General features: G+C 38.2%; 1 protein-coding gene across 2 annotated transcripts in view; it reads left to right on the forward strand.

The window, feature by feature from the left end:
• Nucleotides 1-13,654, forward strand: part of CUX2 (cut like homeobox 2) — a 291,553-nt gene that overhangs the window by 137,619 nt on the left and 140,280 nt on the right. For both annotated transcript variants that reach the window (XM_075273161.1, XM_075273169.1), the window contains exons 2-3: nt 1,374-1,484; nt 3,629-3,676. In XM_075273161.1, coding sequence (XP_075129262.1) covers nt 1,374-1,484; nt 3,629-3,676 — 159 coding nt within the window. The remainder of the gene's footprint in view (nt 1-1,373; nt 1,485-3,628; nt 3,677-13,654) is intronic.

Here is a 13,654-nt window from a genome sequence, read left to right on the forward strand (position 1 = left end):
ACTTAGACTTACTCATTCTTGTGAACGCTGGATGTCCTTGTGGTTGGACTTCCCAGCAGTCAGATATTTATGTTCTATCCTGTGTACAGGGAATTAGCGTTGTCAATGGGAATATCTTTATAATGAAAAATGACTGCTTAATAACTGTACTGTGTGGACACCCCTGTCCCTCTACCTCATAGATTGTAAGCTCTTGCGAGCAGGGCCCTCAATCTCATTGTGTGAATTGACTTACTACTCTGCAATGCCTCATTTTGTCTACACCCGGACCCTACAATTTGTAAAGTGCAGCGGAATATGGTGGCCCTATATAAATAATATGTATTATTGGTATTACCTGACTTTGATCTTGTCCATTTAGGGCCCCTTCACATGGCGTAAGCACACCGCTCATTTATCGGCATATACGCGCGCTTCCCAATGAAATCAATGGGAAGTGCCGCGCTCGGACACATGTATACGTGTCTAAATGAGCGGCGCGCTTACGCCGTGTGAAGGGGCCCCTAGGCTTGTTCACATAATGCAGCTTGGATGCTTATTTTTGTAAAGCCAAAGGTCGTTGATCAAAGAAAATGTATAAAGAATTTTATTAGTCATTTCTCTTACTGTCTCTCACTAGGGCTCTAAATGAAACATTATAAACTGCACCATATAAGACTGTGTGAATGTGGTCTAAGAGTCGCAACCAAGCGATGGCCCTGACATATAACCCTTGTCTTGCAGTCTCTGAGCATCTGGCAAAGTCTGACCATTTTGCTCTATTACATCATATGGAAATATCCCTTTTTTAGTTGTGAGCGGCTGATCAATGTAATCCAGGCAAGGTTGTTGGAAACTCTCCTGGTATCTAAGAGCATGACTTGCACTTACAGTGAACTGCTTATGATTTAATCTACAGTGCTCAGAGGTCAGTCTGCTGTATGTGGGCACATTCATTTTCCCATATTGTGCTGAAATTAAAAAGCCATATATATGTTTAACTGCCTTATTTATGAACACTTAAGCATAAGTAAGTCTAGCCTGGATCCATTCCCTCCTGTTGATATATATTAGCTGGCAGCAAAGCTTTCTTTACATTAAATCCCTGAGAACACGTTATTGCATCCCGCAATGCTTCAGAAAAGTTACCAGTGAACTAAGGCCCTTGAAACCCTTTGAAAGAAACTTCACTGAGGGATATTGATTATAGCAGCTTCTCATTATCTAAAAGCTGTCCTGATTTTGCATTGAATACATACTTTTCTTCCTTAAATAATTCATGCTTGTAGTCAATATTGCGGCTGTCTCTACGAATTGGAAGTTTGCAAACTTGGACATGATATGGGTTATGTATGATATTAAAAATCAAAAATCCCTTCCCTTTCTTGTTGCAGAAAGAGCTGAACTCCCTCGCATCGGAGCTGGCTGCGCGGCAGGAAGAGAGCGAGCATTCCCACAAGCGTCTTATTGAACTCAGCCGGGAGTTCAAGAAGAATGTCCCTGAGGTATAGTACATTACACTGCAAGTCTTGCTTAACCTACTAACTGCAGATGCAATTTGTTTTTAAGGTAGAAATATATTAAATACCTCTTTTCTCTATGCCATGATACTATATTTTATTATGTACTGGTATAAGGGTAAATAGTCTTGGGATATTGTATGCATCTTCATACTGCCACGTCTTCAACATTTTAGGAATAAGATATCTAGTCCAGTTTCATATTGTATTTTATGTCGTACCATGCTATACATGCACAAAGAGATGCCATCCCTCACAACACGTAGGGTAGACGTACTCTTTTATAAATTGTGTAATGCATGTCAAAAACTTCCCAAGTGCTTTATTCTGTAGATATTCTATATCTCTCCTCTAGAGCATTGCTCCCAGATGACACTCAGTGCATTCCTATCAGATGATCCGCCCTGATCCCATTCCCATAGGAATGCAATAAAAGATATCTGGAGCAGTGTTTCTTTAAGAATGTACCCAAGCTAGCTTTTCTCAAGAATGCTCTAAGGAAACAAGATGTGATATTACCCCATATGTGCTGATAAAATATGTCTAGTATAGTAACATTCACCCATTGATCAAAGTTTAAGGCACTAGACATCTTTATTTCAGCCATTTATAGCATATACTTTGACCACCATCTTCTAAACCTTGATTTTCTTACTGTAAAGATGTCCATAGATAATACTGATCTGATATTGATGATTTCTGTAGGATCACTCTGTGATCTAAAGTGTATGGGGGACTCCCAATTCCCTCTCGCCCACAGGAGATAAGCCATTGCAGCGGCTCATTTACCCCTCTCCTTCAAAATAAATAAGTACAGCCATTGAGCTAAGTGTGGATGTTAGTGGAGGGGTCGGAAAAAGCAGCTATCAGGTAAACATAAATTTAACATGTCATTCGATATGTGTAGCACCTTAAGATTATGATGTCATACAAATATTCTTCCACATTGCGATCATTATGGGGAGGATAAAAATAGGTTTTCAGGTTAGGCAAGTGTACTCAGGTAAATGTGCTTGGCTGTCTTTAGCCCTACCATATAAGTGAATGGAGAAAGCAGAGCACGCATAGCCAACTATTCATCCACATCCATCCATCCATCCATTCATTTATCCTATCAAGCAGTGTTGAGTAGTGGGGCGACCCCTGTTCTGGAGATAGGTGTGGATATGCCATAAATGCATAAAATGGAAATACTCTTTTAAGCCTAAGCAGCTGAATGACGGCCAGAAGGTACCGTACCAACAAATAACCAAATTAGCGAAGATAGAATCTGACTGTATTGTTCCTCAATAGAATTAGTGCCTGTCTCCAAGATTGCTACTAAATCCCACATGTCTACCTGAACTTCCAAAAAACATGTATTGAGTTTAACATTGGACTTACAGAGAAAACATTTAGAACTTGAGGACAGTCATGTCTGTATTAACTATACGGCAAATGGTGCACTTGGCTGTCCCAGAGCCGGTGGGACAATCCTATCCTGCCACATTATAATCTATGGGGATATCAAGAGGATTATACTGTGAAGGCACAAAGAGATTCGGTGGGAGAGGGCAGGATTAGATAGGACACAGGTAGGGTTAAATACATTGCGAGCAAGTATCTGTCAGGTCCCTACTCACGATTGAAGCTGGGAAGGGAGGCATATTGAATATTGAGAGCTGGAGACTGCTCAGTTGAAATGGGGCTCAGTACAACAGTTTTTGTGAGAAACTAAGAGGGCCACTGAGTGGGCATTATACTCCGTGGGACCACTGAGGGGGCATTATATTCTATAGAAGGCATTTAATAGTTATTATACTTTGTGGGGTCACTGCGGGTATATTATATTATGTTGGTGATACTGTGGGAAATTACACTTTGTTAGGGAACCAAGGGACTTGGTGAGAATGGGAGGAGTTTAGGCATGGCCACCATAGTTGTTGCCCTTTGTGCCTTGGGGGGCTCACAAATTTGTCAATAGAGCCCCAAGGACCTGTGTTCATTTTATCTGTTCATGTGGTGTTGAGAGGTGAAAACATATACAGTGAATCCAGTAACAGTATGGTTTGTAGGATTGTACAGTACTCTATGAAGCTATTTATTGTATGGTGTCCTTTAATTTACTGTTGTGCACTCTTTATTTTTAGGAAATCCGAGAAGTTGTGGCTCCAGTGTTAAAGAGCTTTCAAGCTGAGGTAAGAATGTCTTAAGTAATTTTTCTTCTAACCAGAAATTCACAAGTTAACATTGAGTAATACACAAGCTAGCATTTACATTTGGAAAAAAATGTTGTTCAGATATTTATGTATTTTAGAAAATATTCAGATGGTTTTATAGTGGTGTAGAGTCTACATGACTTTGAGCAATGCGGGAAACCATGGGAATATAAAGTAACATTGGTCCCTACTCACATAGTGACTGGAAGGGATGGATTTTGTACATGATGGTTAGAATTTATCTTAATGATTTGTTATTAATTTAAGTGTTTTTTTAGTCTGTTAAAATAAAATAAATATAAAATTATTGTTCTATAGTTTAAGGGATTTCATGGGAGTTGAATATTGATGACCAGTCATTTCACTTATATCTTATTGGTGGGAGCTTGACACCCAAGGCCCCCAAAGGTCTCCTGCTTGAAGTGGTTGCTTCCTGTGCATAGGCCGGTCACATCACATTCATTTGTCATGAGGCCCGTTTGAAGTTCAGTCCCATTAGTAACAGGATTAGGAGTAGGACTGAGATGCAATATCAAGCTCAGCCCTTGTGCACAGTTTATTGTAGTCTTTCCAAGAAGCCAATTGGTGGTGGCCCCGGGTGTCAGACCCCACTGATCATGTATTCATGACCTATACTAAAGATAAGTCATTTTCATCTCCCAGAAATCAACTTTATAGCAGGTTATTAATGAATAAAACAAGAAGCCCCAGGACCCCAATAATTAGTGTATCAAAAGAACAGTGTCATCATGAATACTATTCCCAATGCAACAAAGTCCATGTGATTGTGTCCTGCACTACCAGGCACAGCCACAATTGTGTGAACATTGCTGTAATGTGCAGTCTATGACACAGCACCCCAGTTCCTAATCCCGTTACTACACATCATACAGCAAGTGAGCAGTGTGGCTCCCAGCATGTAAACATTACTACAAGGCGTGCTGTCCAACAACAACTGATCTGCAGGGTCCCAGATGTCACCCCACCCAGATATAACATTGATAGTCTATCCTGAAGATAGGCTATTAAAATTTTAAAAAAAGTATATAACCCCCTTTAAGGAGATATTTCCAGGTTAAATTTTCAACACATGCCTAGGCAAGTTTCTAGGAAGCTTTTTTTAAATTATCAAGTACGCTGAATAAAATAGTGATGTAGATTTTTTTTTATGATTAAATTCCATCAAGCTATATCCTACAGTTTGATAGTATACGTCTTTTTGTTGTGCTGTGTCCGTATGGTTTCGTTTAATAAGTAATAAATTCGTGATGATCCTTTACCCTAGAAAGTCCTTGGGTATAATGCCTTACATTAAGTTTAGTTAGATGTGATACATAAGCATATATCCATTTGGTCTTCATATTATTATATGATTTTTACACCATGAGCTATTCTGAATATTAAAGATTATGTTGCAATATACAACATATTACAGTGGTTGAAGACTGTTTATGCTAATTCTACGATACCCATACTGCTAATGTGAACAGAATTTTAAAATGGTTATCCCATGAACAATATTAAAGTGATTTATCCAGGCAAAAAAAATATTTTTTTAAATCAGGGGTGGTGAAAAAAAAGCATATTCACCTTTCTGCAGTGCTCCGGTGCCTCCCAGTGCGGGCTGTTCCACCCAGTCCATTTTTGTCTTCCGGCCACACGTAACCTCTGAGGCCAACCTCAGCAAAGGGCACATGACGTAGCTGGGACATCCACCATTCATGTGAACAGGGATCCTATGCCCCTATGTCAGATGAGTTTAAATAGAGTGATGGTCACACAAACTCTCCCTGTTGATCCATTCTGTAGGACTGGTCAAGATAGCCAAGTGCTATACTCTGCTATTTCTGTTAGTCTATAGATTTAGAATGGAGTGGCAATGTACATGCAACATGATAGCTCCATTAAAACCGGAAAAGGGGCTTTGGCCCATTTTTTATTGATATTTTGGGTTCCAGCAGTGTGAACCCCCCTTCCCCCACAGTCTTGCATATATCACCAATTCCACTGAATATGTCTAAAATGTTGTTCATGGGGTAACTCCTGTAACAAAGAATGGTATAAGAGCCAGTACATGTCTATTCATCTGCAAAGAAAAAATACAACACATTGGCTCTGTAACAAAATTGGGCAAAATTTATACCTGATGGTATCTAGCTCTCATGGTTGGGGTCCAACTCCTGAACAAGGTGTTTGGGTCCCCTGAAGCTATATACTAAGTATACAGCTGTCAAACCTATATAAACATGGGCATATACAAGCACAATCAATGGGTTCTATGTGCAACAATACCACTAAAATACCAACAATCACACAGAACGCAATGCTATAATAAAATGTTATTCTTTATTTAAATCACAAGTCAATATGTCAATAAATTAGGTCGAAGTAGAGAGGACAACATACAAAGATTACATAAAAATGATGTAAAGAGATTGCATTAAAAAGGTTTCCATCACATTTTTTATGTAATCTTTGTATGTTGTCCACTCTATCGTATTTATTGACATATATTTTTTTATGACGTGACTTAAAAAAAGGATGAAATTGTATTGTTATATTGCTTTCTGTGTGATTGTTGGTATTTTAGGTATACAACTGGAAGCATCCTTGTTCCTATGTAAGTAAATAATAGCAGAGTTACAATTCCAGACGCTGTGACTACAGTGTACGGACTGGAAGCTGTATATAATGTACAGAGCTCTATAAAGTGTAGTGGTGGAGCCTGAAACTACAGTCTGGTGCCCACTGACTTACACAGGCTGCATACCTAGTATATGGCTTGCGTTGGTTGAATCACCGGATTGGGATTGGGTCCACATGTCGGATCCTGACCTATCCTGTGTCTAGGTCATCAGTATCAATTCTCTTCGTGGACATCCCTGTTGAGATATAAAACTGAATGTAAGTATTTTACGCAGTTTTATATTAGAATCAGTGTGGCTACAATATGCAATAAAAGTCAAAATGTTTGATGTAATAAAAGGATATTTTACAACAAGCTTTTAAGATATTTCAAAATACTGAATTACCGACTAAAACCATGGAATTTACCAAGATCTAAATAGCCTACTATGTCAGATAGAATTATTTGGATTGAAGGAAGCAGAGTAGCAAATGCTGTATTCTCAGCATGACACTAATAGAAGTCATTGGATATGTGGAGCCATTAGCACACAGATCCCAGTGTTTGCGCTGACACACAAGCTCACCAAGTCACCCTTTTCCTTTTACCCGGATTGTCAAAATAAAAGGAGAAGTGTGTATTTTTCCTGGCATTGAAGAAAAGAACACTCTGCATCTGTATAATTGACAGAATAAATGAAGTCTGCTTGAAATGGACAAACTTTGAATATCCTTGCATAGAAAAACCAGAGCAAGACGCGAGCCCGGCTAATTACAAAAGTTGCTTTACAAAAGATAATTCAAAGCAATAATTTAGCAAACATAATCAAGTAGCACAGATGGGAATTCTGATGAATGGTTTGCAACATGCAATTAGCAGCTCTTGCAGTTACATATCATTAACCCCCAGAGCACAAAAATTATTTTCTCATTATTAGCTGAAAAGGTAAAATTAAGCTGACTAGACTGTAAAGGAAAAAAAGTACAATTAATTACCTCTATTTATTATAATCATTATTTTAAATACACTTTTTTTTCTAGCTTGATACATGGTTGAAAACATCAGAATTACAGGTTTTGTTATGTTAATTCACTGATGAAACTTTTAGAAAATGCCCAGAAGAAATATAAAGAGGGCAGTTTCCCCAGTGTGAATATGTTGCTTTTTATTTGCTATATAATTGCATAATGTCATTAAATCTGCTTTTTTTAATAGCCTTAAATAAAGCCTTAACTTCAATTAAATCATTGCTTGCTGAAAATAAGATCTTTATTGGTACTGGGCATTGCGTTAAAATGAGCAATGGCAGGAGTAATAAAAAATAATCTCTTTAATCTAAAGGAGCACGCTCTGTCAAATGGGGGCCCTATTGGTTTCTAGCGGGCTCTCGTAATATTGGAAGAATATGAAATGTTATGTTGGTGACTGCTACAAAAATGAACAAAATATAAGCAGATGAACAGATGTACTGCCTTCTCCACTACTGGAACCCTGGACTGTTTCATTTATTGGTACGGTGGTCCTGTTGACTTCATGGGTGTTTAGGTGGTCTTGGTGCACAACTGCTTGGTTGAAGGACACTCCATCGTCTGAAATGTTGCATGTTACAGATATCGTAAAAAGAAATCAATAAAGATAATATGCTGGTAATATGCTGGTTTAACAATTGAGTATTGTCTCTACTGATTGATTCTTACCACAAAGTGAAGTCCTTATGGCATCATACATTTAGGAGGAAAAGCCAATTTCAGTAGGTTTGACCAACTATCCTATGTTTATGGAGGTTTCTAAAGTCATCTGTCAAGGGAAGAAAGGATGAGGATGTTTCCACGCAGATAGCCCTGGTGTCTTACAGTAACTTACCTTCCTTTCCCTATTAGTTACATGTGCATACTCAGCCAAGCCAAGTGTGCATATGTATGGGGGAGTCAGGTATATGAGCAGCTCATGTCATGAAAGGTTTTCCCGCAATAGAATTACCGGAATATGCCACCACACCAAATTAATGGCAGTCCAACTGCTGGGACTTCCACAGTCCTTATAGGGAAGAGGCCATATTGGATTCTTCCTGCACAGCAATGCTCTCAACCACCTGCTATTCAAGGAATGGCAACGCAACCACATTTAGAATACTTCAAGGGAGCAGAATTGTAGTTCCCTGCACAGGAGGAGGATAGATTTGCACAGGACAATTGCTATAAGGACCTGCTTTTTGGCATCAGTGGGGGGACAAGAGGGAAAATCCACCCCTTTCAATCAGAACATTACATATACATATTATCATACACATGTATATTATCATGTATTTGTTTTAGGGACATCATAATAAGTTATATATTTGGTGATATAAAGTTATATAAGTTATCTAGTAATTATGTTCCAGATCAGGAGGCAGTTTCAGCTTTTATGGGTCAGATGCGAGATTAAAGGAATACCATTATATACTTGTTATGTGCCAGTATCTTATAGATAAAAGCCATGTATTCATAATGTTTTCTATATAAACTATTTGGTCTTGTTATCATCAAACATAGTTCTATTGTGGCATTCCCTTAGGTGGAGTGTGCTCATGTCATGTTTGGCAGACTGTTCTTATTGAGACAAATGCTACAATACAGCTCCAAACTTAACTTTATCTACAAACTTAAGGAACTACTCTAGCCCTTTCTATAATGCTGTTAGTCCATATACTTTCCTCACGCCCTCAGTTATATTGAAATCTACTTGCTTTTTAAAATATTACACTTTTTGGTTTTGTAGTCCAGCAGCCATGTTTCCCACTTCAAGCATTTGCGTAGTGCTGCAGCATCTTCTCATAAAGTAAGGAAGGATTATCTATATAGACAGAAACTATTACGCCTCTGGCTCCAAAAACAGTCCAGAACAGTGGTCACCTTGTAGTAACACCATTATTAGTATGCATTATGTTCTTATAGCAATACAGTATAATAATGTAAAAAGGTTTACTTACCGTAGGTATTTGGAGAAGGGGTGTGCTACAGAGTGTCCCTTTACTTGGTTTACATTATCATATAATAAAAAAGCTGAATTCATTGACAATTTTGACTGCTGGTTTGTATAGTATAAATGGTGCAACCTCAAGAAAAAAGACATGCACCTCACACCCCAATACTATACATCGATCTATGCTTTTTCAGCAAAATCTACAAAAATTAAGCCAAGGTCTTTAGTATACAATTTCATCAACTTGTATACAGTAACTTACTTATAGTGGATCCCTGCACTACTGGGTGCGGCACCACAAAACAACAGCCACACCATACCGTAGCACCCACAGGGGGAGTGACCGTGCAGTCTGACAACACCCCTGCTGCCAGACTAAGCCCCCTCAGGCTCTGTGCTACATCATCCCACATGTCATCCACTGTGTCACACTGAGCCATGTGAAGAGACCTCCAAAAGTTCACTTTAGCAAATACTGGCAGTCCATGTTGTTTTCCTTAAGTGTGACAGGACAAATAGTGGTGAACTTTTTCTGAATGAGACTTTGGTCAGAAAAGTAGCTAATACTTGGTGTAAAATCCTGAAATATTTGCTTCTGTATAACAGGCACCATTAACGTATGTATATGCCCTACCAATGAATTTGATAAAGTCGTGAATAAAATTCCATATAGAAAATCTGTGCTTAGAGGAATCTTATTGATTGATTGATTGACTGGCAGCCATTAGTCTTCGCTGAGTCCCTTCTTGTTTATTGGAAGTCTCAAGTTGGAGTGAGTAATGGATCTGGCAGGACACAATCCCATTAGACGGCATCTCTACTTAATACCTTTAATAGTTAGAGGAAACTGTTTCCAAAGTGCACTGCTTGTGCCTATATGCTGAAGTAACATTGTCACAAGTCAAGAAATGCATATTCCTTTCTAATTTGTGTCAAATTAATGTTGCCTAGTATATCAGACTCTGGAAGTATAATCTATGAGATCAAGTGAGTGATTGATCTGTCTCAGTACCTAAAACCTCAATATATATAAATGGGCTTTCAAAAAGGATTAACTACTTAAACTACTAGATGCATTAAAGACTAAAGTGCCTGTCTGCTTATACCACATGGTGTAAAACACTCAAGGAGTGTGTAGGTAGTTTTTAAAGTTAGGAAGCAGAACGTCTGGTTCTATTCAAGTAACTCCGCGGTATATAATGTGTGTTGTACATAGTTGTATATATACAGTGGGGCAAAAAAGTATTTAGTCAGTCACCAATAGTGCAAGTTCCACCACTTAAAAAGATGAGAGGCGTCTGTAATTTACATCATAGGTAGACCTCAACTATGAGAGACAAAATGAGAAAACAAATCCAGTAAATCACATTGTCTGATTTTGTAAGAATTTATTTGCAAATTATGGTGGAAAATAAGTATTTGGTCACCTACAAACAATCAAGATTTCTGGCTCTCACAGACCTGTAACTTCTTCTTTAAGAGTCTCCTCTTTCCTCCACTCAGCTTGGATTGAAGAAATCAACTGTGGGAGCAATAATTAGAAAATGGAAGACATACAAGACCACTGATAAACTCCCTCGATCTGGGGCTCCACGCAAAATCTCACCCCTTGGGGTCAAAATGATCACAAGAACGGTGAGCAAAAATCCCAGAACCACGCGGGGGGACCTAGTGAATGAACTGCAGAGAGCTGGGGCCAATGTAACAAAGCCTACCATCAGTAACACACTACACCGCCAGGGACTCAGATCCTGCAGTGCCAGATGTGTCCCACTGCTTAAGCCAGTACATGTCCGGGCCCGTCTGAAGTTTGCTAGAGAGCATTTGGATGATCCAGAAGAGTATTGGGAGAATGTCCTATGGTCTGATGAAACCAAACTGGAACTGTTTGGTAGAAACACAACTCTGTCATTGCCAACAAAGGATATATAACAAAGTATTGAAATGAAATTTTGTTACTGACCAAATACTTATTTTCCACCATAATTTGCAAATAAATTCTTACAAAATCAGACTGTCATTTTTCTGGATTTGTTTTCTCATTTTGTCTCTCATAGTTGAGGTCTACCTATGATGTAAATTACAGATGCCTCTCATCTTTTTAAGTGGTGGAACTTGCACTATTGGTGACAGACTAAATACTTTTTTTCCCCACTGTATATTCCTCTGCAATGGCCTCTGTTTGAGTCCAGAACTGTCCCAGATAAAAAAAAACAAAACAAAAAACATTGTATTAGGAACTGGATTAATAAACATTTCCTAATGAAATGTCTTCAGGATGAAGTTGGAAGAATTTCAATAATAAATCCTCAGGGCAGTGAAGTATCAAGTTCCCCCTGTAGTCATTGACTAAGCTACATAAGTAATACACAGTCTGTATTGCTTTAATCAGTTTGTACAACAATCATCTATATCTGCTGTTTCCAACCTCTTCTAGTTCACGAGCTGCTGTCATATGTATTGTGTGAAGTGGGGTCATACAGGATATTAATAATTAAATATATGACCGCTTCATATGGCTCTTAAAGCTAACTGCAGTGATATGGCTAACTAATGGCTTATGTTTTACAAAAATTCTGCAAATCATTCCTAGGGTATATAAACCTATGAGCACAATTATATCAATATCAATTAATATACAGTATATAACAATGCATAAATATTATGGGATATCAAACACCTAAGCCCTACAATTCAGTTATAGGAAGTGCTCATTCACTGAAAGCATTGCTTTCTAATCACATTGTGAATCATATTCAACCACATGAGAGTAGTTTCAAATACAATGTACAGTATGTGCCACGGTTATAGGCAGATGTGGGGAAAATTCTGCAATGTAAGAATAAATAGAAGTGTTAATAGATTATTTTAGTGAAATAACAAAATTAAGTGAATGAACAAAAGAGAAATCTAAACCAAACCAATATTTGATGTGGCAGTCCTTTGGTGGAGGAATCCTAGAACTGGTGACTTGGACCCCACAGAGCCCTGATCTCAACATCATCAAGTCTATCTAGGATTACAGAAGAGCCAGAAGGATCTGAGCCAACCTACATCCACAGAATACCTAGTTAGTGCTCCAAGATGTTTGGAATAACCTCCCTGCCAGGGTCCTTCAAAAACTGTGTACCTTAAGGAACTGATGCTGTTTTGAAGGCAAAGGATGGTCCCTCCAAATATTGGTTTGGCTTAATTTTCTCTTTTGTTCATTCACTTCATTTGGTTAATTGAGAAAAATAAACTATTAACACTTCTATTTTTGAAAGCATTCTTACTTTGCGTCTTTTTTCCACACTGACCTGAAATTTTGTGCACAGTGCTGTACATCTCATACAACAATAGCTTATACCACCATGTAGTTCCATACCTCTGGGGCCCCACATAGCGAAAACATCGCAATTTTGCCATGCAAAGTGGTTGGGATTCTGGTTAATCCCTCTCACATGTTGCAGAAAAATATGAACAGTGGACACGCTGCGATTTCAAAAACTGTCACATTTTTGTAAATCACAGCATGTCACTTATAGCCTACGGAAAACACCAGCGTAGGTATAATATAGATGTAATTGAAGCAGGTCTAATAGGTATAATTGAAGTAGAAAGTCCACAAAGGAAAACTAAGTGGACTCTGTGAAAAGCACTGCGGGAAAAACTACAATGCGTTTCCTCCGTGGTTTTTCCCGCAGCGCTTTCTTGCTGCAGCCCACTACGTAGGGCCTTAGCCTCAGAAGATCTTTTTAATGTTGTTGGTCCTAAAATGGGATATACTCTGGTTCATGTAGCCATATTAAGTACATACATCACAGAATCCTAGAAAACAGTGAGGAATAAGGTGCTAACAGTCAGTGGTAAGGAACAAATAAGTTGGAGGTTGTTATAGTTGAGGTTTTACATCATTGGTAAACTGTATTTGTTTGTAGGAGAAAGCTGTCTGTACAGTTAGTTTCAGAATGTATGTCTCATACACAATTCTATATTTATGCAATGAATTATAAATGTGTTCTTCTCCATTCAACCCTTATTTGCACTGCTCTTGTTGTATTTATTTGAAATAACCTGGATCTAAAAAAAATCTATTGATTTTTTTCCTTATACATCCTCAAATAATGAACGTGGCAGGCATACTCATATTGCATTTCATTTTAACTAGTGTTGTGTCCTTTATTTTAATAATATTGATTGCCTTGATGTATATTGCTTTCTGTCCTTGTGAAAATGATTCCAATGTTGTGCCTGCAGAGCTGGCTGCAACTGGAGGACTTTTATGAATTATGAAAAGTTTCCACTGCGCCGCTTAAGTAGTAGACGATAATATCTGTTACTCCTGTGTTTCATGAGCTGTAACACTGCTTTATTAACGTTTGTAT

Source organism: Leptodactylus fuscus, chromosome 1 (assembly GCF_031893055.1).
Source record: "Leptodactylus fuscus isolate aLepFus1 chromosome 1, aLepFus1.hap2, whole genome shotgun sequence".
NCBI classification, from domain to species: domain Eukaryota; kingdom Metazoa; phylum Chordata; class Amphibia; order Anura; family Leptodactylidae; genus Leptodactylus; species Leptodactylus fuscus.